Raw genomic sequence first — 23,283 nt, 5'->3', positions numbered from 1 at the left:
ACGAGACTAATACTGTCGGGATGAAAGCTGGGCATGTTTAATTTTATGTAACCTTTAACTAGTCAAGCCAGTTAACCCACCATTGTAAATAAGAATTTAACTGACCTTTTTTACCTTGTCAGCTCTGGGTTTCGATCTAGCAACCTTTTGGGTTACAGGCCCAACACTAACTACTAGGCTACCTGCTGGCCCAAATGCTGCGTTTACATCCCAGTGCTCAGCTTCACTTGCACCTCTTAATGCTTTTTAATGGACCATGTTTGCTAAGAATTTCCAGTACTGATCTGTCTTGAGTGCTTGAACTGGGAAATCGACTTGTCTACTATTTCACAACTCTTGGTTATGATGCTCTTTCCTGTCTTATCCTGAGTGGCTACAATGGACCTAGATAACATAATACCGTACTGCAGCTTCACTTGTAATATTGTCTGTTGATTGTGAATTTGTTGCTGTAGAAGTCCACGGGACGGTCATGTCACATTCACCAGCAGAGGGAAATCATGTCTGGACACACCCAATTTACTGAAAAGACTCCATATTCAAGGGATTCATGTTTAATAAGGACTGGCCCTTACCCCTTTTTATAAAATAGGGTTTGTAACAGGCAGATTTATAACAAAGCTAAAAAGAAATAATACAAAAATTGCCAGTTCACTAGTGGTTTGGTGGGTTGGCTGTGCTGATATGGGTTATCAGAGTCTGCAGCTCCTGTAGTCTGGATGTCACCCAATGTGGAGGGGTGTCGGTGTCACGCCCCTCTACCAGCGTCTGCAGGGCCCTCAGGGAACTCTCGGCTGTCTGGAGGTAACGGCTGTACTCCTCCTCAACGCTGGTTTCCTGCCGTGCTCGCTTGGGACAGGGCTGGATTGGAGGTAATGAGTCACTGTATCACTATCCAAGTCAGAGGAGAAACTGATTGAACACTTACAAAATACTTAAAGTAATCACTGACCGCACAGACTTGTTGAATAATGTACGATCAGTAATTACGTCTAGGAAGGGAAGTAAAATGACTAAGGGAGGTATTTTAAGCTATTGGTTCAGGGACAGAAACGATTTGTTTTTGAATTACCATCCTCTCACTGGCTAAATCTGCCAAGTTTGCCATCAACAGCTGTTGTAGAATTAATCTTTCACCCCCCCCAAAAAACACAGATATAATATGGTCACAGGCATCAGCCTCGTCACTCACCTCGGTGTCAGCAGTGGACTGGTCAACACCGGCAGATGCAGCTGAAGCCCCAGCAGCAGTTTCCTCATTGGTCTCCAGTATGGTGTTGTGTCGCTCAAGAACAGGCGTCTCCAATCTTAACCTCTCAAGCCGAGTCTCCACCGTTTCCTGTGCGTTAATAGTCTAGAAGAACACACGTTAATGGTAGAAAAGTACGATATGTTTTAATACTGTTTTATGCAATAGAACAGGGTTCTTAGAACTCGTGTGTCTGTGTGAACTGAGAGGAGTCTCTGATGCTCGGGCTGGCAACTGATTTAAGTGATGGCTAGGTGATAAAAACCAACAGCCACATTCCATTCCATTCAACTCACAGTGGTGCATGTGAGGGACTGAGCCTCCATCTGTAAATATCCCATCCAACTACCTCATCCCCATATTCTTATTTGATTTGCTCCTTTGCCCCCCAGTATCTCTTCTTGCACATTTATCTTCTACACATCTATCACTCCAGTGTTTAATTGCTAAATTGTAATTACTTCGCCACTACGGCCTATTTATTGCCTTACCTCCCTAATCTTACCTCATTTGCACACACTGCATATAGATTTATTTATATTGTGTGATTGACTGTTTATTTCATGTGTAACTGTGTTGTTGTTTGTGTCGCACTGCTTTGTTTTTATCTTGGCCAGCTCGCAGTTGTAAATGAGAACTTGTTCTCAACTGACCTAACAAAAAAAATCTAAAATTAAAATAAATTGGTGTCTAAGGTACCAGGGACGAGATCTGTTATGAATTGCTGATAAGGAGAACCTCGTCTTGGGAGCCAAACCATGGTTTCCATACAATGAGAACAGTCTTCATAGCAGATACTGTCTGCTATGAATTATTCATTTCTTTCATAACAATCCTAACCTTTTGACCCATTCCACACATCTGTTGTTTGTCATGTATTCAGGAGGATGTGTCTCAACTATAAAATGCTGTGGCTCAGTTCTGCTAGTTGAGTTCTCGGCGACTACCACCGGGTGGTTACTGACCAACTCCATTACTGCAGTAATTAAATAATAAAGTTAAATTGTTTTGGGGAAAAAAACTAACAAAAAAAAGTCTCTCCTTTGATCAGAATAATTCCACGACAATGTTCAGTCCCATCTTTTATTATCTCCAGGTCCCAATGATTGTGTATTGGATGTGGTGGGTACCATTCATTACCTTACTGAGGAAATTCACCACTTTGTTTTTGGTGTCTTCTGAAGACAAGCTCTGGGAGATCACCTCCTCATGATTGGTGACCTGAAACATGAGCATTACACATTTTCATCATTTAGCAGGCACTCTTATCCAGAACAACTTACATCTGTATCACATCAATTGGCCCAGCATCGTCCAGGTTTGGCCAAGGTAGGCCGTCAATGTAAATAAGAATTTGTTCTTAACTAACTTGCCTAGTTAAATAAAAAATTAAAAAATGTAGCAGTGCTTTAAGTTCACACCCCTTTCCTTTTCCACATTTTGTTGTGATATAGCCCGAATTTAAAATTGAATAAATTGAGATTTTGTTTCAATTATCTACACAGAATAGCCCATAATGTCAAAGTGGAATTTTGTTTGTAGAAAAATGTCTTGAGTCAATAAGTATTCAACCCAACCCCTTTGTCATGGCGAGCCTAAATAAGTTCAGGAGTAAAAATGTGCTTAACAAGTCACATAATAAGTTGAATGGACTCATTCTGTGTTCAATAATAGTGGTTAACATGATTTTTGAATGACTACCTAATCTTTGTACACCACAAATACAATTATCTGTCGAGCAGTGAATTTCATGCAGTCTCAACCACAAAAGACCAGAGAATTTTCCAATGCCTCGGAAAGAAGGGCACCTATTGATAGATGTGTAAAAAATGTAAAAAGCAGATGCTGAATACCCTTTGTGCATGGTGAAGTTATTAATTACACTTTGGATGGTATATCAACACACACAGTCAGCACAAAGATACAGGCGTCCTTGCCAACTCAGTTTCCGGAGAGGAAGGAAACCGCTCAGGGATTTCACCATGAGTCCAAGGATGACTTTAAAACAGTTACAGAGTTTATTGGCTGTGATAGGAGAACACTGAGGATGGATCAACAACTTGGTAGATACTCCACAATACTAACCTAAATCACAGAGTGAAAAGTAGGACGCTTGAACAGAAAAAACATATTCCAAAACATGCATCCTGTTTGCAACAAGGCACTAAGGTAATACTGCAAAATATACGCTAAAGAAATTAACATTTTGTCCCGAATATAAAAAGCTGTATTTTTGGGGCAAATTCAACACAACACCGAGTACCACTCTTCATATTTTCCAAGCACTGTGGTGGCTGCATCATGTTATGGCTACGCTTGTCATCAGCAAGGACTAGGGAGTTTTTCTAGGATAAAAAATAAACATAATAGAGCTAAGCACAGGCAAAATCCTAGAAAACCTAGTTGAGTCTGCTTTCCAACAGACACTGGGAGACTAATTCACCTTTCAGCAGGACAATAACCTAAAACACAAGGTCAAATATACACTGGAGTTGCTTACCAAAACCACATGGAATGTACCGGAGTGGCCTAGTTAAGGTTTTGACTTAAATCGTCTTGAAAATCTCAGGCAAGACTTGAAAATGGCTGTCTAGAAATGATCAACAACCAACACTACAGAGCTTGAAGAATTTAAAAAAGAAATGTGCAAATATTGTACAATCCATGTGTGGAAAGCACTTAGAGACTTACCCAAAAAGACTCACAGCTGTGATCCGCTGCCAAAGGTGATTCTAACATGTACAGTTGAAGTCGGAAGTTTACATACACTTAGGTTGGAGTCATTAAAACTCGTTTTTCAACCACTCCACAAATTTCTTGTTAACAAACTATAGTTTTGGCAAGTCGGTTAGGACATCTACCTTGTGCATGACAAGTAATTTTTCCAACAATTGTTTACAGACAGATAATTTCACTTATAATTCACTCTATCCTAATTCCAGTGGGTCAGAAGTTTACATACACCAAATTGCCTGTGCCTTTAAACAGCTTGGAAAATTCCAGAAAATTATGTCATGGCTTTAGAAGCTTCTGTTAGGCTAATTGACATCATTTGAGTCAATTGGAGGTGTACCTGTGGATGTATTTCAAGGCCTACCTTCAAACTCAGTGCCTTTTTGCTTGACATCATGGGAAAATCAAACGAAATCAGCCAAGACTTAAGGAGCAATTGAAGGTACCACATTCATCTGTACAAACAATAATACGCAAGTATAAACACCATGGGACCACGCAGCCGTCATACTGCTCAGGAAGACGTGTTCTGTCTCCTAGAGATGAACGTATTTGTGCGAAAAGTGCAAATCAATCCCAGAACGACAGCAAAGGACTTTGTGAAGATGGAGGAAACAGGTACAAAAGTATCTATATCCACAGTAAAACGAGTCCTATATCGACATACCCTGAAAGGTCGCTCAGCAAGGAAGAATCCACTGCTCCAAAACAGCCATAAAAAAGCCAGACTACGGTTTGCAACTGCACATGGGGACAAAGATCGTACTTTTTGGAGAAATGTCCTCTGGTCTGATGAAACAAAAATAGAACTGTTTGGCCATAATGACCATTGTTATGTTTGGAGGAAAAAGGGGGAGGCTTGCAAGCCGAAGAACACCATCCCAACCGTGAATCACAGGGTTTGGCAGCATCATGTTGTGGGGGTTCTTTGTTGCAGGAGGGACTGGTGCACTTCACAAAATAGATGGCATCATGAGGTAGGAAAATGATGTGGATATATTGAAGCAACATCTCAAGACATCAGTCAGGAAGTTAAAGCTTGGTCGCAAATGGGTCTTCCAAATGGACAATGACCCCAAGCATACTTCCAAAGTTGTGGCAAAATGGCTTAAGGACAACAAAGTCAAGGTATTGGAGTGGCCATCACAAAGCCCTGACCTCAATCCTATAGAACATTTGTGGACAGAACTGAAAAAGCGTGTGCGAGCAAGGAGGCCTACAAACCTGACTCAGTTACATTAGCCCTGTCAGGAGGAATTGGCCAAAATTCACCCAACTTATTGTGGGAAGGTTGTGGAAGGCTACCCAAAACGTTTGACACAAGTAAAACAATTTAAAGTCAATACTACCAAAAACGAATTGAGCGTATGTAAACTTCTGACCCACTGGGAATGTGATGAAAGAAATAAAAGCTGAAATAAATCACTCTCTCTACTATTATTCTGACATTTCACATCCTTAAAATAAAGTGGTGATCCTAACTGACCTAAAACAGGAAATCTTTACTAGGATTAAATGTCAGGAATTGTGAAAAACTGAGTTTAAATGTATTGACTCAGGGGGTTGAATACTTATCTAATGAAGATACATTAGTTATTTTTTTTTTATGTTATCATTTTTCTTTCACTTTGACATAGTGTATTGTGTAGATCGTTGACGAAAAATGACAAATCCATTTTAATCCCACTTTGGAACACAACAAAATGTGAAAAAAAATTCTAGAGATGTGTATACTTTCTGAAAGCACTGTACATGCACACTGGAGTTCATACGTACATTAAAGTAGCCACTATCCCTCCAGTATTAAATAAAAACTCAGCCAAGTGCCCCCAGGAAGAAGGAAACACATAGGAATTTTTAAGATACATTATATTCCTATCACTACAAACAGTGTTCAGGAGAGTCTCACCTCTGCAAAGTGAGCGAAGGCCTCCAGGGCATGTTGGTTTATTAGCCAGGACCTCTCAGCTAGCAGGGCCCCAAACAGATCACTCAGCCTGGGCAACACCTGACTCTGTGGACGACACACACACACACACACACACACACACACACACACACACACACACACACACACACACACACACACACACACACACACACACACACACACACAGTTGGGGAGTAGTGAACTACATGTAGTTGGTGTCCTCCATTTTGCTCTACGACCTCCACAAGTGTGACGGAACTCATCTGAAGGTAACCCATACAAATGAATGGAACAATGGAGATAGTTTTGTGCCAACAAAAATAAGGAGTTAAATATGTGTCCAAAAAAAACAAAAATATTTCCTGAGCTTTATTAAATCTCCTAGATATAGGACAGACACTTCAAAACGTCATTCCTTAGGAGTCATTTAAAAATATTTTTCCTCCTCAATTCCGATCTTGTCTCATCGCTGCAACTTCCCAACGGGCTCGGGATGCGAAGGTCGAGTCATGTGTCCTCCCACCAAACCGCACTTCTTAACACCCGCCCGCTTAACCCGGAAGTCAGCCGCATCAATGTGTCGGATGAAACACCGTTCAACTGACGACCGAGGTCAGCCTGCAGGCGCCCGGCACAAGGAGTCACTAGAGCGCGATGAGCCAAGTAAAGCCACCCCGGGCCAAACCCTCCCCTAACCCGGACTACACTGGGCCAGATAGTGCGCCGCCCTATTCAGCAGCACCATGTCTATCATCTATACCAGATAACAGCTGACTCCAGATTGATCTGTTCTTGCAATTTGTAGTCTATGACATTATAGATTTAGATATGCACAGAAAAGAAAAAAAACGCAACATGTAACAATTTTAAAGGTTTTACTGAGTTAGTTCATATTTAGGAAATCAACCAATTGAAATAAATTCATTAGACCCTAAACCTATGAATTACACATGACTGGAAATCCATACATGCATCGGTTGGTCACAGATACCTAAAAAAATAAAGTAGTGGATCAGAAAACCAATCCGTATCTGGTGTGACCACCATTTGCCTTGTGCAGCACGACATCTCCTTCACATAGAGTTGATCAGGCTGTTGATTGTGGAATGTTTTCCCACTTCTCTTCAATGGCTGTGTGAAAGTTGTTGGATATTGGCGGGAACTGGAACACGCTGTCGTGCATGTCGATCCAGAGCATTCCAAACATGCTCAATGGGTGACATGTCTAGAGTATGCAGGCCATAGAAGAACAGACATTTTCAGCTGTGCATCATCATGCTGAAACATGAGGTGATGGCGGCGGATGAATGGCATGACAATGTGCCTCAGGATCTCATCACGGTATCTCTGTGCATTCAAATTACCATCAATAAAATGTAAGTGTGTTAATTGCCCGTAGCTTATGCCTGTCCATACCATAACCCCACCGCCACCATGGGGCACTCTGTTCACAACGTTGACATCAGCAAACCGCTCGCCCACAAAACGCCATACTGCCTGGTACAGTTGAAATCGGGATTCATCTGTGAAGAGCACACTTCTCCAGTGTGCCAGTGGACATCGAAGGTGAGCATTTACCCACTGAAGTTGGTTACGACACTGAAATGCAGTCAGGTTAAGACCCTGGTGAGGACGATGAGCACGCAGATGAGCTTCCCCGAGACGGTTTCTGACAGTTTGTGCAGAAATTATTTGGTTGTGCAAAACCACAGTTTCATCAGCTGTCCAGGTAGCTGGTCTCAGAGGTGAAGAAGCCGGATGTGGAGGTCCTGGGCTGGCGTGGTTAGACGTTGTCTGCGGTTGCGAGGCCAGTTGGACATATTGCCAAATTCTCCACAACGGCGTTGGAGGCGGCTTATGGTAGAGAAATGAACATTAAATTCTCTGGCAACAGCTCTGGTGGACATTCCTGCAGTCAGCATGCCAATTGCACGCTCCCTAAAAACTTGTGTTGTGTGACAAATCTGCACATTTTAGAGTGTCCTTTTGGTGCACCTGTGCAATGATCCTTCTGTTTATTCAGCTTATTGATATGCTACACCAGTCAGGTGGATGGATTATCTTGGCAAAGGAGAAATGCTCACTAACAGGGACGTAAACAAATTTGTGCACAAAATGTGAGATAAAGCTTATCTTTGTATGGAAAATTTCGGGGATCTTTATATTTTTTGTTCAGGAAAAAAATGTCTGGCTATCATACAATACCTGGCTATCATGTGGGATGAACACCTTGCCTAGAGAGGCCAAGAAGTCCAGAGCAGCCAGCAGCAGGTCATCAGGACACTTCTCAGAGACCATGGCTCCCACACACACAAGGGCCTAAAAACACACACAATCAATTTATAGTATACATCAGCTGGTAAATAGTCGCTGGTATTTCAGCCAGGGGGCAAGCTAGCCTGATAGCTAGCTATAACTAGAAGGATTAAGTTAGAAACTAACGTTAAACGGAGCAGTTGACTGAAGTTAAGCTATAATCTTAACAAAAAGATAGGCTACTATAAGTTCTCATAACAAAATAACGTTGCTTTACAGAGAGTAGTGAGGCCGGCTACCATGAAGGAGGCAGAGGAGACGCAGAGAGAGACAGAGAGATATAGAGAGAGATGGGGAGGGAGAGACAGAGATCTATAGAGAGAGAGAGAGAGACAGAGACAGATGGAGAGAGAGATATATATAGAGAGAGATGGGGAGAGAGACAGAGAGATGGGGAGAGATATAGAGAGATAGAGATGGAGAGAGAGATGGGGAGAGAGACAGAGAGATATAGAGAGAGAGATGGGGAGAGAGATATAGAGAGAGACAGAGAGAGAGACAGAGAGATATAGAGAGAGAGAAGGAACGAGAGAGAGAGATATAGAGAGAGGTCAGCGGTACAGTGGTTCCCAAACATGGGGTCTTGAGAGAATCTGTAATCTTATCAAAACACATTTTTCAAATAGGTATAGAGTACAACATTTTAGAGTCAACTACAGGCCTTTTACACTGGTGCACCGTAGCGGTTTACAATATTTATTTATTTAATTGAACCTTTATTGAACTAGGCAAGAAAACTGAATTGCAGTGCAGTTCACATGAGATACACATTTCAATATGAACATCTCTACATCTTATAATTGTTTTTTTATTATTTTTATTATTTTTACTTTTTAATTGGGGTTGGGGGTGCCCACAAAATATGAAATCATCACGAGGGGCCGCAGTGGCTCTCAGGTCTGCCTACCCCCATCCATCCCGACACATGCAGTCAGAGCTGGCCCTAGTCTTTTGGGGGCCCTAAGTGAAATGTTGTTGGCGGGCCCCCCACACCTTGTGAGCAAAACATTTTAGCGCCTCCCCCCCCTTCTTGACAGCGGAGACAATACATTGTTTTGGAGTAAATCTCCTGCAATTCTACACATTTTGCCATGGGGCAGAGAGAAAATGTTGTGCAATTCTACACATTTTGCCATGGGGCAGAGAGAAAATGTTGTGCAATTCTACACATTTTGCCATGTGGTAGAAGATTTTGCAATTTTATAACACATTTCATACAATTCTACACATTTTGCCATGGAGCGGAGAGAAATGTTTTCAGTTTTGAATATGATATCTGAGTGAGAGTGACTAACAAAATCAATGGGGGCCCCCCCGGTAATTTAACCTTGATTACTACTAGTTTAGATAGCTGGCTAGACTAACTTACCAATGAAGAAAATGTTAGCTGACATGGGCTAATTGAGTGTTTGTCGAAATTGCACCTTGTGTATTCTACTATTCTAGTTCCCGCCCGTGTGTTATCTGGAGAGCCCACTGGACCTGATAGTTTACCACATCACTGAGCATCACAGTCACTGAAGTGAGTAAGGGAAGTGCACATTTGTGTTCTGTACCTGACAGATGACCTGTGGGTCAAAACTCTTCACCAAGATGGCTGACATGGAGAGGAGGAGTTTCAGAGTGCACTGGATGCTAGGGTGGATCTGCACCTGCCAATCAAAGGGATAGAGTTAACTGAACAGGCAAACTGTACACACAAATGTACTTGTGTGTGTGTGGGTGTGTCCAGAAGCACTTCCCTCACCTGACTGGGACACATGGCCACCCAGAGTTGTGAGATGATCGTCAGTGCAGACGACCCACACTCTGCCTCTGGAGATACACCTCGAACTACCATCAGCAGGGACAACAGCGCTTCGTTCTGGGGGGCGAGAAAATGGGCCGAACTGAGAGGCCACACTGCAGTGCTTTCTTACTAAATTATAAACAGAATGGGTTCACTTAGGACGACAAGAAATGACCTTACCTACCCTGATTTTCTCACACTAAACAAGATTATTTTATTGGTACTTTTATCTGAGCTCTTAAACCAAACTCTTCACCTTCTCTAAGCTCTTAAAGCCAGTCATGATCTTTCTATAAAACACCTACTATAGGACCTGGAGACAACCATGCAGCAGATAATATTGTAGCCTTTTGCCCTCTCTATACTCTTGGTAATGAAATGAGACCTTCAGTATGGTAACTAAGGCCAAAAAGTGTCACGAGGCATGTTCATTATTAAAAAGGTGCCTGCCTGTCAACGAGGCTGTATAAAACAAGTATTTTCAGCAATATCACTCCAGTGAAATAGAATACAACTTTATTGTCCACACATTAACTTTAGTGTTCAGCTGGCCACTGAAAAGCAATTTAGATAGGCTTTGCCCCTTGGTCTAAAGCAGCTTCTGAACCGAGGCATTCTGAAGTGTCCTCCCTCACCACTTTGTCCAATTGTCCCAGTTTGCACCCAGCCTTTTGCCAGTTTGTCACAGTGGTGTTAGTTAAGGTGATGATGTCTGCCTCGACCCGCTGCCGGGCATCATGGGACAGGGCTCTAAGGAGGATGTGACACCATACAGGGAAGTTGTCATCCTGGGAGGGAGGGAAACGCGCCACCAACTCCATCTACAACAAACACACACAAATGTAGAACACACATCACATGAAAACACACACACTCAAGTCACACACAAATGTAAATAAAAACACAAACTACAAGCTCATATCACTTTATAAAACCAGAGATCGACAGCCCCCCCCCCCACACACACAGACACACTTTTTCTCCGTGCTGCTGTCTGACCTGGTGTTCAGGAGTCATGAGGAACACCATACGTCTCAGCAGCAGAGACAGGTGGGACAGCTGGTAACACTCCCCACCACACGACTTCACCTGGGGGGGGGGGGGGGGGGGGTGAGGAGAGGGTGGAAAAAGGTAGCTCGTTTCAGTTTATTTCATGACCTGGGGCACGGTTACTAACAGGTGTCTCCTTCCCCCAGGATCCAGAAACACCAATTGTCACCTCTGTCGGGGTATCAGAGATGCCCTAGTCTACAGCCACCCTGATGCCAAATCCAACCCTAAGGCTTGCACCCTATGCACTTGTGGAGAAGATCTGACTGGATTTGACAGGTGTTAAGCCATCTGGTAGCAGCTCCAGCTTGCCTTGTGATAGGCTAAATATACCATATGTCTTATAACAATCAAATCCTCTCAGATCTCCACAAGTGCGTAGGCCTTAGGGATGGATTTGGGACTGGGCCTTGGATAGGGATGATAAACTAGGAGAGAGAGAGAGCCAGAGATCACGGATAGCCAGGGAGAAGTTGTGACCCCTGTGGTCTGTCCGTCTGTCCTCTCTACTCACCAGTTGAGCTGTGAGGAGACCGTGATGCAAGCACAGTTCAGCTGTACCATACCTGCAGAGAGAGGACAGAGTCACTCACAGCTGGCAGCAAACACACAGGACAAGCAATGGACATTTACAGTATTGCGACATTTGAGTAATTTAGCAGACAGTCTTCTCCAGAGAACACTTCCAGTTAGTACATTCATTTTAAAAGGTGGTTAGGTGAGACAACCACATAGCATAGTGAGCACATTTTTCCATGAAAAGTTTATCAGCAAAGTCAGTGTTGGTGGAAGGAAGGCCGGTGTTTTTGTGGCCAGATGCTCACCGGGCCATAAAGCACCACACGTCAGTAGCCAGCAGGGCCGTCTGGGTGTCAGGCTGCAGCACAGCCTCCAACAGACTACGCTCCTGATGGATGGATTAGCACAAATGGAGGACAAAGAGAGAGAGAGACAGAGACGGAGAGAGACAGAGACAGAGAGAGACACGGAGAGAGACAGAGAGAGAGAGAGAGACAGAGAGAGAGACAGGGAGAGACAGAGAGGCAGAGAGACAGAGAGACAGAGAGAGAGAGAGAGAGAGACAGAGAGAGAGAGAGAATGAAACATAAAGAGAGGAAGGTTTGGTATGACATCATAAACTGATCCACAGTAGAAAAACAGATGAAGGATAATGATTGAGTCGCGTTTCAGGGTGATAATTTCACCAGAAATGACCTTGGTGTTTCCACTAAATAAAACAGAGAGGGGGAGATTTGGTATGACATCATAAACATACTGTATCCACATTTTCATCATAATGCAATCATTTACAGTTTTTCCAAGCTAGGAAAAACTCAGGGGCCAAAGTGCTGTGTAGAGTATGTGTGTGTACACTGTGTGTGTAAAATACTTACACACAATATCTACAACAATTTACACCCAACAGTTTGTGGGCAGAGCCTCACCAGTAGGGGGAAGTGTTCTGGGGGCAGCGATGCCACACAGGCACAGAGCATCACACAGACGTGATGATGTAAGGTCACGTTCCCCTGGGCTTGACCCTTCATCATCACCCCCGGCAACAGGACTGGAACCCTCCGTTCCGTACAGCATCGCCTGAAGCTCTGGAACAAGGCCCGGAACAGAGGCAGTCTGAAGACAGAGCAGGCAGGGGGAGAGAGAGAGGGGGAAGAGAGAGAGGGGGAAGAGAGAGAGGAGAGAAAGAGAGAGGATAGAAAGAGAGGGGGAAGAGAAAGAGAGGGGGAAGAGAGAGAGGATAGAAAGAGAGGGGGAAGAGAAAGAGAGGGGGAAGAGAGAGAGGAGAGAAAGAGAGGGAGAAGAGAGAGAGAGGGGGAAGAGAGAGAGGAGAGAAAGAGAGGGAGAAGAGAGAGAGGAGAGAAAGAGAGGGGGGAAGAGAGAGAGGAGAGAAAGAGAGGGGGGAGAGAGGGAGGAGAGAGAAGGGGGAGAGAAATGCCAGATCAAAGAAATGTTTAGGTGAAAATTAAATACTTGATGTATTATGGAGTTTTTGGGACTATATAATTGGTTCTTTTGCACTAGTCATACTAAATTTAAAAAAAAAAACGATTTGACTAATGTCTGGTCTACAGCCATAGTCTAGAGCCCTCCTACCTGGGTGTGTCCTCAGGGAAGTGGCTGCCGTCACACCACAGCTGCAGCGCCTCCTCTGGATGGGAGGGGAACTGACCCATGACACTCACCAGCAGGAGGCAATGGGGTAACTCTGTCCCAGGACTCAACTCTACATACAGGTACACAAACAGGACAGGCAGGGGCCACAAAAAGGCTCACACTCAACACAAAGTGGGCCTGACAAGACTCATGAGACCGTAGGCCTACTGGTAAAATTGACACGAGGGGGTATTTTAGGCATTATTATCGCAATCTACTCTTTTTACTGACTCAAGTCGCGCTGAGTTTGTTTGAGTGACTCGTTCATTTTAGTCATTTGTTTTGACCTGCTGGCTGCAGTGAAGTCCAACAGCAGGTTTAATACTCTCCTCCGGCTCAGCGACTCCAGAGACAAGCTCCAACCAACAACTGTCTGTCATATAGCCGTGCAGGAAAACGGATCATGCTGCAGGCAGCGTAGACGAAAAAGACATGTTTGGAAATGATCATTGATCGCATGGTGCAAGAATGAATACAATGAATTATTGAATGTTATGACGGACACACACAGCCTCTGTTCAACGAAGTCGAACAGGGAACAGGAATCGTTTGGGGGGGGGGGGGGGGGCTGCAGTTCAAACAATATTGTTCTTATCACCCATATCAGTCGTTCACAATCTAGTCCGGCCACAATTAGACTTCGTTTCAAATGTATCAAGAAATAATCAACATTGTTTAAAGCACCACACTTCTCAGTCACAAATGACATCTCCAATAAGCCCTACGGTGAACGACGTGAACTTGTAGAATCATGACTCTTTCGAGTCTTCAGTTCATCGTTTGCCGGTAAGGTGGTCCTGTGTACACTGGGCATTACTGTCTCAAAGGAACAAAATGAGTCTGAAAGATTAGTTATTTTGACTGAACGAGTCGATAAGATCAGCGTCGGTAAAAAGAGCTGAACTTCTTATCTCTACTGTTTACGTGCCCTTGATTAATGACAGATAACAAGCAGAGCCCTGATATTCAAAGTAGTACTTTGGCCTTGTGAGATGCGAGAGCATTGTGTTCCAAGTTGACCTCTGACCCCTAAATAAAAAACCAGAGCACACTCAGCAAACCAATGTCCTCAAAGGACAACAATGGAAGGAGTGTGTGTGTGTGTGTGTGTGTGTGTGTGTGTGTGTGTGTGTGTGTGTGTGTGTGTTTGCTTTTGTTACATATGTCTCGAGGCGGAAAGCATCCCTACAGTATATTGACAGAGGCCCCAGATGAACGTTGGATAGTGGACATGGATGTAATAAGGAAACAGACTGTACAATTCAAGACCTAAGGCTCATGGCAGTAAAGTGCATCACAGGGAAAAACGTGTGGCCCCAAACAATGTCAATAAAGCACATGGGTAATATAGGGTTAGCATCGACTGCAGTGTGAAGTATTTCACCGTTTTCTACACTAGGGTGAAGGTAGAGGTGGACTCACGCTGGCTGGGGTTGAGGACGGACTCGGCAAAGGGTCTGAGGGGGAGCAGCTGGGAGAGCAGAGCGTCCATGGGCACCAGAGCTGCTCCGTTCAGCTCCTCAGACAGAGGGGAGGGGAGCACTGGGGAACACAGGCTGGGGGGAAACTTGCTGTGGATAAAATATAAGAAACGTTAACCATAGAGGGTGTGTGTGTACAGTACGTGTGAGTTGCAGAAAGTGTAGCCGTATTTTACCTGACAATTTGAAGGTAGAGTTGGTGGAAGCGTCTGCAAGACTTAGAAAGAAAAGCCTTGAATTCCTTTATGTAATGAACTAATGTGTTGGCAAAAAATCTGCACATCTTTGTAGTTTTCTGAAACAGCTTGTATTCTGGGCTGTGTGCCACCTGCTGTAAGAAACAGAGACCAGCGGTTCAACAGGACAGCAGGAACAACCAGATCAAGCTGAGAGCATTGTTTCACTGTGTGGCTGTGTTCTACCCTTCACCTCATGCTCAGACATCTAGGGTCACAGTGAGAATGGTGCATTGTTTGTCCTGAATTGACCCGTAACAAACCCCACGCAAAAAAATGTTCTCTATTGTAGTGTAATATTAATGAATAATGCATTTGGACTCTAGGCTTTTCATTTGCACACACTGTATACAGATTTTTCTATTGTGTTATTGACTGTACGTTTGTTTATGCCATGTGTAACTCTGTGTTGTTGTTTTTGTCACACTGCTTTGCTTTATCTTGGGCAGTTTTAAATGGCCTACCTGGTTAAATGAAGGTGAAATAAATAATTATAGAAGGGAATCAGCTCATTCAACTCATCAAGGTCATGTTCAGTGAGCACGCAACAAAAAACATTTGGAAATCAATGAAAGATTAATGCCAGCCCAGTAAGCACAAGTTGAAGACTTATTTTCAACGTCTTTTCACCCAAAAATATCAATTTTCAACGTCTTTTCAACCAAAAAGATCAATTTTCAACGTCTTTTCAATCAAAAAGACGTCTTTTCAACCCAAAAGATGTATTGTCGTCTTTCGCTCATAGGGAGTGTTCCTCTGACTGTGATGTGATTGGCGGTGTACCTGTGGCCCCGCCTGACTGATCTGCTCAGCCAGCTCCAGGCAGCTGTGGAACGATGCCAGCAGGTCATCACACAGACAGGATGTGATGTCACCGTGACGAAGCCGCTCCTCCACCAACGACCCATACTTCACACACTGCCTGATCAGATCAGCCAATCAGTCAGCCAACAAAAACAGCCAGATAGATTTAAATTATCATCAAAATGTAATGTTTGTGGGCTGGACTATACTTACTGAATAATTCATTTACAATAGATCAGATGTTTATGATGATTAAAAATGTATATGTTCTATACTTACTTAATAATGAATTTCCATGTGTTGGCGTGTAGTGCGATGTCAAGGTTTGAGATAACCGAGCATATATCCAGGAGACTATGAATCACTGAGGGAAATAAACACCTTTTCATTGTCATCACTGAGGCAAAAACTATTGTTAATGTATGACAATGTCTTACCATAACACTGAATAGTATAAAATGGTCACTTTTATCTACAGTGAGAATTACTACCCACAAACAACCAGACGGATGCATAAATCTCTTCCGAGACACACACACAAACACACCAGTGATGATGTCGGAGACGTCGTCCTCCGAGGCTGTGTTCTCCAGGGAGATCCTGTCCATGAGTTCCATCAGGCCTTTCTGTAGTGAGTAAGCCTCTTTAAACAGGCCCTGAAGCAGGTCTCCCACCAGGGACAGACGCCCACAGTACACCTCCCCACTCTCCTGGGGAAACAGTCATTCCCACAACATATTGTAATAATGCCACTGAATCCATACAGTACAAAACTACATATGAACATGATGTGCTCTTTTAGATACTCCTAGACATAGACTTTTGCACAGTAAGAATAATTAAAACAGTGAATTCCTTGCAGTCATACCTTGCAGTGCTGGAAGGTGTTCCTGAGGACCTTAAGGATGCAGGAGGGTAAGGAGCGGATATTATCCAGAGCAGGAGCCTCCTCAAATGAGCAGACATGACGCACACAGCCAGACAGCACCTCCAACACCTGCACCATCACCTGGCAAACAGAACCCCCCCCCCAGCTAATGATGTCCACTCAGTACAATTAGCATTCAGATTTGAAGAAGGGAAAACAACTTATACCTTAACTTTAATTTGCTGTATTGGACTTGTGATTTCATGATATTTATATGCTATTATTTACTTGTGGCGCTATGCTAGGCTATGCTAGTCTGCTTTTCTGATGAGGATCCCGGATCCGGGAGGGTGATTAAGTAGAGGTTTTAACACAACAGAGAGAAAGACAGGGGAGTGCTTCTCTCTCATACTGTATCAGAGAGAGCGATAGAGAGAATTTACCAGGCATTAAGAACACACCTGTAGAATGTTCCTGAGAAAAGAGTGTATTTCCGTGTTCTGAATGGACAGCCCTCCTACTTGGTTAGTGATCTCTTCCATCAGTGTGTTGAACATCTTCCCTACCTGCAGACATTACAACAGTTAAACACACACACACTGAGCTGATGCTTGTGAACATGCATGTCTGTGTTCAAACAAGAAAATAAATATGTCCTACCTTAGGTAAGACCTTGGAGAAACACTCGTCTTCCAGCTCTGACAGGCTGAGGTGAGGCAAGAACATGTCTGTGATGATTTTCAGCACATCTAAAAGAAGACGCAAACATGAAATGAGAGAACGAGTGCCACTGGCCTTTCACTCTAGGCCTTATTCATGGAGAACACTGAATTATGACTGGGTTTACTGACAGGTGACAACTTTGGATTTTATTTCACCTTTACTTAACCAGGTAGGCCAGCTGAGAAGAAGTTCTCATTTACAACTGCGACCTGAATTTCATGTCCCCAACTAAAATTTGAGTCGAAAACTGTCTTTACACCCAATTATATGCATATATATTTATATTCCAGTCTCCGACATTGCTCCTTCTGATATTTTTTTTAATGTTATTGCTAGGTATTGCTACACTGTTGGAGCTAGAAACACAAGTATTTTGCTGGACCTGCGATAACGGCAGCAAATCTGTGTTCACAACCCATAAACTTTGATTTAATGTTAAAAAGATGAGACTTACGTATATGTTCTTCCCAGCTTTCTGTCTTATAATGCATGGAGTACACACAGTTAAGGAGTTCAAAAGTAATGCAATTTGACTTCAACAGTAGTAGCTACACACACAGGCATACTACATCAACTGGGTAGGTCTGATGTTTACAGTCATTTCAACCATAAGTAAATGATTTATGCCCCGTGTCATGTTTTGTACAATAGAGACCCACGAAAGGATATGATGAGTTTGGGGAGGACGGATTTGACTTCCAGCCGACAGGTGTCCTTACTCCACTGGGCCACCTCTTCTAACAAAGTGGTCTGCGACATGGTGATGATGACAGCCTAGGTGGTGTACACTACAAAATAAAGAACATTATTCTCGTACTTTTCTCTACAAACCATGGATGTAGCAAGTTACTAGTTAAATCATAGGAATACAAACGCCGGTTAAAAACAACGATTTACGATGGAGTTGAACGGCGACTGGTGTGGGCAGACAGCTCTAATGTCGTAAAATAAAGTTCTAATCAAAACTACTCCTTTTAGCATTCAAAGAACTGTCCGCAATCACAACGAACAATATCGTGTGTAATTCTGGGCTATTATTTTGGTCGTTTTTTAAATCATTTTATTTGGCATCGGAGCCAACCCTATGATAGGGTTGCTATCATAAATCGTTGCGTTTAGACGGCTAAGGAGGTTGTACAGGCACTAAACTTGTCAACGTTAGCTAGCTGGCTGCAGGTTACGTTTGGATAACAGCACAGCTTACATCCAGCTAGTTAGCTAGCTAACAAGCTTCGCTCTTTGATTCCGTTTACGTTAGCCAACTAAGTAGCGTTAGCTAGCTAGCTAAATTGATAAACTTGTGCTTACCTTGCTACTTTCTTTCAGTAGTTCACAAATCCCCACGAAATGTAAATTCTACTTGCGTTATTACATGCATAGAAAACGACATGTCTTGCTTCACTAACTAACTGGTTTAAAAATATTCAAACTGTATCGAGAGTTTGTGGATAACTTTAGCCAGAAAGAGGTACCTGTGTGAAGCTAGCCACAATAAGGATGAGGAACTATAGAGGAATTTGCGGTTTGCCTTCAAAATAAAAGTCATCATTGAAAGTGATAAACAGATACAAATAGTGGAATCATGACACATTTGGACTAGATAATGCTCAACAAGGTCGGAATGTGGAAATATAAATTCAACAAAATACAATAATTACTTAATTTTGCAACCAAAACAAAAAACTGTTGAAATCGCACTGTGGCTGAATTAAGACTATAATTCCGTTGTAGGCATACTTATATGCAATGTTTTTTTAAATTTAACTAGGCAAGTCAGGTAAGAACAAATTCTTATTTTCAATGACAGCCTAGGAACAGTGGGTTAACTGCCTTGTTCAGAGGCAGAATGACAGATTTTTACCTTGTCAGGGATCCAATCCTCTAACCACTAGAGTACCTGCCACCCCATGTACAGCCTTACCTATGGATCGAGGGTCCATGAAATGGAGTATCAGCCTACTCAGTTACATCCAGAGATTACAGCTGTGAAGAGTTTTCACAAATATTAGCGTTGTAGCACTTATTGCAGGACTTTGAAACCGGTGTGAAATGAGCCACATTAAGCTCAACAGTCAACTGATGCTAATATTTTTTGAAAACTCTTCACAGTTGTAATCTATGGATGTCACCGAGTAGGCTGATACCCCATTTCATGGACCCTAGATCCATAGGCAAGGCTGTACATTTCAATGGAAATGTTCAATTCGCACAATTGGCTGACTACAGCTCAGCGTTCAACACCATAGTGCCCTCCAAGCTCATCACTAAGCTCAGGACCTTGGGACTAAACACCTTCCTCTGCAACTGGATCCTGGACTTCCTGACGGGACGCCCCTAGGTGGTGAGGGAAGGCAACAACACATCCGCCACGCTGACCCTCAACACAGGGGAACCACAGGGGTGTATGCTTAGTCCTATACGCCCTGTTCACCGACGACTGAACGACGACCTCGTTCTCAACGTCAACAAAACAAAGGAGATGATTGTGGACTTCAGGAAACAGCAGAGGGAGCACCCCCCTATCCACATCGACGGGTCAGTAGTGGAGAAGGTGGAAAGTTTTAAGTTCCTCGGTGTACACATCACGGACAAACTGAACTGGTCCACCCACACAGACAGCATTGTGAAGAAGGCGCAGCAGCGCCTCTTCAACCTCAGGAGGCTGAAGAAATTCGGCTTGTCACCAAAAGCACTCACAAACTTCTACAGATGCACAATCGAGAGCATCCTGTCGGGCTGTATCACCGCCTGGTACGGCAACTGCTCCGCCCACAACCGTAAGGCTCTCCAGAGGGTAGTGAGGTCTGCAGAACGCATCACCAGGGGCAAACTACCTGCCCTCCAGGACACCTACACCACCCGATGTCACAGGAAGGCCATAAAGATCATCAAGGACAACAACCACCCAAGCCACTGCCTGTTCACCCCGCTATCATCCAGAAGGCGAGGTCAGTACAGGTGCATCAAAGCAGGGACCGAGAGACTGAAAAACAGCTTCTATCTCAAGGCCATCAGACTGTTAAACAGCCACCACTAACATTTAGCGGCCGCTGCCAACATACTGACTCAACTCCAGCCACTTTAAAAATGGGAATTGATGGAAATTATGTAAAAATGTACCACTAGCCACTTTAAGCAATGCCACTTAATACAATGTTTACATACCCTACATTACCCATCTCATATGTATATATACTGTACTCTATATCATCTACTGCATCTTGCCATCTTTATGCAATACATGTACCACTAGCCACTTTAAACTATGCCACTTTATGTTTACATACCCTACAGTACTCATCTCATATGTATATACCGTACTCTATACCATCTACTGCATCTGCCATGCCGTTCTGTACCACCACTCATCCATATATCTTTATGTACATATTCTTTATCCCTTACACTTGTGTGTGTGTGTAAGGTAGTAGTGTGGAATTGTTAGGTTAGATTACTGTTGGTTATTACTGCATTGTCGGAACTAGAAGCACAAGCATTTCGCTACACTCGCATTAACATCTGCTAACCATGTGTATGTGACTAATAAAATTTGATTTGATTTGATTTGACTGTGTGGCTAAGTTTTCCGACGACATAAAGGTGGTAGGCCTGATAACCGATGACGATTGAGACAGCCTACAGGGAGGAGGTCAGAAACCTGGCAGTGTGGTTCCAGGACGACAACCTCTTCCTCAATGTCAGCTAGTCAAAGGAGCTAATCGTGGACTACAGGAAACAGAGGGCCTAGTATGCCCCTATTCACGTCGACGGGGCTGTAGCGGAGCGGGTCGAGAGCTTCAAGTTCCTCGGTGTCCACATCGCTAAGGATCTATCACGGTCCAAAACACACCAACACAGTCGGTGAAGAGGGCACGACAACGCCTCTTCACAGTCGGTGAAGAGGGCACGACAACGCCTCTTCCCCCTCAGGTGAACGAAAATATTTGTCCTGGGACCTCAGATCCTCAACAAGTTATACAGCTGCACCATTGAGAGCATCTTGACTGGCTGCATCACCGCTTGGTATGGCAACTGCATGGCATGGCAACTGCATGGCATGGCAACTGCTTGGCATGGCAACTGCTTGGTATGGCAACTGCTTGGTATGGCAACTGCTTGGCAAGGCGCTATAGAGGGTAGTGCGTACGGCCCAGTACATCACTGGGGCAGAGCTCCCTGCCATCCAGGACTTCTATACCATGTGGTGTCAGAGGAAGGCCTTAAGAATAGTCAAAGACTCAAGCCACCAAAATCATAGACTGTTTTCTCTGCTACCGCACGCCAAGTGGTTCCGATGCACCAAATCTGGAACCAGCAGGACCCTGAACAGCTTCTAACCCCAAGCCATAAGACTGCTAAATAGTTAGTTAAATAGCTACCTGGACTATCTGCATTAACAGTTTTTGCACTTTACTTTTTTGACTCATCACATCTGCTGCTGCTACTGTTTATCATCTGTCACTTTAATCCTAGTTATATGTACATACAGTATCTACCTCAATTACCTCGTACCCCTGCACTTCGACTAGGTGCTGGTACCCCTTGTATATAGCCAAGTTATTGTTACTCATTGTGTATTAATTATCACTTGTATTAATACGTGTTTTACTTTTCTATTATTTCTTTATTTGTTTTCTCTCTACATTGTTGGGAATGTAAGTAAGCATGTCACTGTTTGTTCACACCTGTTGTTTACGAAGCATGTGACAAATCAAATTTGATTTCATAGTGAGGTGATTTCCCACAGTTAAAGTTTCTTAATATGAATATGAGCTACAACGCTAGTATTTGTGTAATCTATTCAGAATTGTTATCTGTGGGTGTCACTGAGTAGGCTGATGTAATTTTAACGTCTACTACAGCCATAGTGTGCTTTCAACAGATTTGTACTTTTTTGTGTCAAATTAACAAATTACTGTCTTTTGTATCCGTTTTAATCACTTTCAATGGGGGACTTTAACTTTGAAGGCGAATCTAAAACTCAGCTCGTGTGGCTAATCGTTATTGTGGCTAGCTTCACACAGGTGGAAGCACCAGACGCTCAAAGTTTCGCGCGCGCATCTCTTTGTTTGGGTCGCCTCTGATTGGTCAAAGCTCAGTGAGTGAGTGATATGTATCAGAACCAATCATACAATAAAAAATTATTTACAGATCTGTTGCCTCTAGGGGTGCTCTTGAGCCAAAGGGGTTAGGTCCGTGGTGCTAGGCTAGTGCTATCCCAAACCTTGGGATGCCCCTACCCCATTGAAGTTGACATTTTAAAATGCTTAAGGTAAGGAACCGGTTAGGTAAGGGTTGTGGATTAGGGTAGGGATGTCCCAAGGATTGGACAGAAAGGGTCACAATGCAATATCCACATTACATATTGCATTACTCAGTGGCGATGTTAGCATGTACATCTTGGTGGGGCAAAGAAACAATTTTTTTGTTGTTGATGCATGTCACTACACAACACTAAACAATACATTTCTTGCACTATAACTGTGACAAACGGTTGCACACAAACCTTTAGGGCCTACATTTATTTTATTTTATTTAACCTTTATTTAACCAGGAAGGGCTCATTGAGATTTAAAATCTCTTTTTCAAGAGCGTCCTGGCCAAGATAGGCAGCACCAAGTCATTACAAAAATTACAGACAGACAACATGAAAAACTACAAGTAATCTAGTAAAAAACATTGAATTCACAAGAGTATAACAAAATCATAAAACAGCAAATTAAAAACATTGACAGGTCAGGGAATCAGCCTCAAAATCCTTCATCAGTGATTTAAAAATACCAATCGGGACAAGTTCTTCCAGTTTAAAAGTATTTTGTAAGGTGTTCCAAGACGATGGCGCAGAGTACATAAAAGACCTTTTACCAAATTCAGTTTGGATATTTGGAACAGTTAGCAGGATAAAGTCTAGCGAACGAAGAGAGTACCCACC

General features: G+C 43.2%; 1 protein-coding gene across 2 annotated transcripts; it reads right to left on the bottom strand.

Annotated features, from left to right (window-relative positions):
* Nucleotides 1-538: 538 nt before the first annotated feature.
* firrm (fignl1 interacting regulator of recombination and mitosis) lies at nucleotides 539-18,835 on the bottom strand. 2 transcript variants are annotated; one of them, XM_071346505.1, is made up of 24 exons: nucleotides 18,660-18,835; nucleotides 18,022-18,139; nucleotides 17,806-17,846; nucleotides 17,289-17,377; nucleotides 17,090-17,194; nucleotides 16,629-16,769; nucleotides 16,308-16,470; nucleotides 16,040-16,124; nucleotides 15,740-15,878; nucleotides 14,897-15,051; nucleotides 14,662-14,810; nucleotides 13,180-13,309; nucleotides 12,513-12,699; nucleotides 11,892-11,974; nucleotides 11,582-11,633; nucleotides 11,017-11,106; nucleotides 10,653-10,838; nucleotides 9,976-10,092; nucleotides 9,785-9,880; nucleotides 8,118-8,231; nucleotides 5,892-5,996; nucleotides 2,390-2,470; nucleotides 1,193-1,354; nucleotides 539-861 (listed from the first exon to the last, which is right to left on the bottom strand). In XM_071346505.1, exons 2-24 carry the CDS (start codon nucleotides 18,108-18,110, stop codon nucleotides 655-657), a joined length of 2,766 nt encoding a protein of 921 aa, XP_071202606.1. In that variant the 5' UTR covers nucleotides 18,111-18,139; nucleotides 18,660-18,835; the 3' UTR covers nucleotides 539-654. The 2 variants fall into 2 exon arrangements, with proteins under 2 accessions (XP_071202606.1, XP_071202607.1); XM_071346506.1 differs by having other exon boundaries at nucleotides 9,785-9,874.
* Between the last annotated feature and the right edge of the window lie 4,448 nt (nucleotides 18,836-23,283).

The sequence above is a fragment of the Salvelinus alpinus genome, chromosome 16 (assembly GCF_045679555.1).
Source record: "Salvelinus alpinus chromosome 16, SLU_Salpinus.1, whole genome shotgun sequence".
Taxonomy (NCBI): domain Eukaryota; kingdom Metazoa; phylum Chordata; class Actinopteri; order Salmoniformes; family Salmonidae; genus Salvelinus; species Salvelinus alpinus.
This window is presented reverse-complemented; position numbering and strand designations above follow the sequence as displayed.

Bases quoted from the DNA above. Each gene is read 5' to 3' on its own strand.
- firrm (XM_071346505.1), bottom strand. From the start codon at position 18,110: ATGTCGCAGACCACTTTGTTAGAAGAGGTGGCCCAGTGGAGTAAGGAC. The intron at 10,839-11,016 runs GTCAGACAGCAG...TGTTTGTTGTAG, and splicing joins TCATGACTCCTGAACACCAG to ATGGAGTTGGTGGCGCGTTT. The intron at 1,355-2,389 runs GTAATGAATGGT...GTGTTCTTCTAG, and splicing joins TGGTGAATTTCCTCAGTAAG to ACTATTAACGCACAGGAAAC.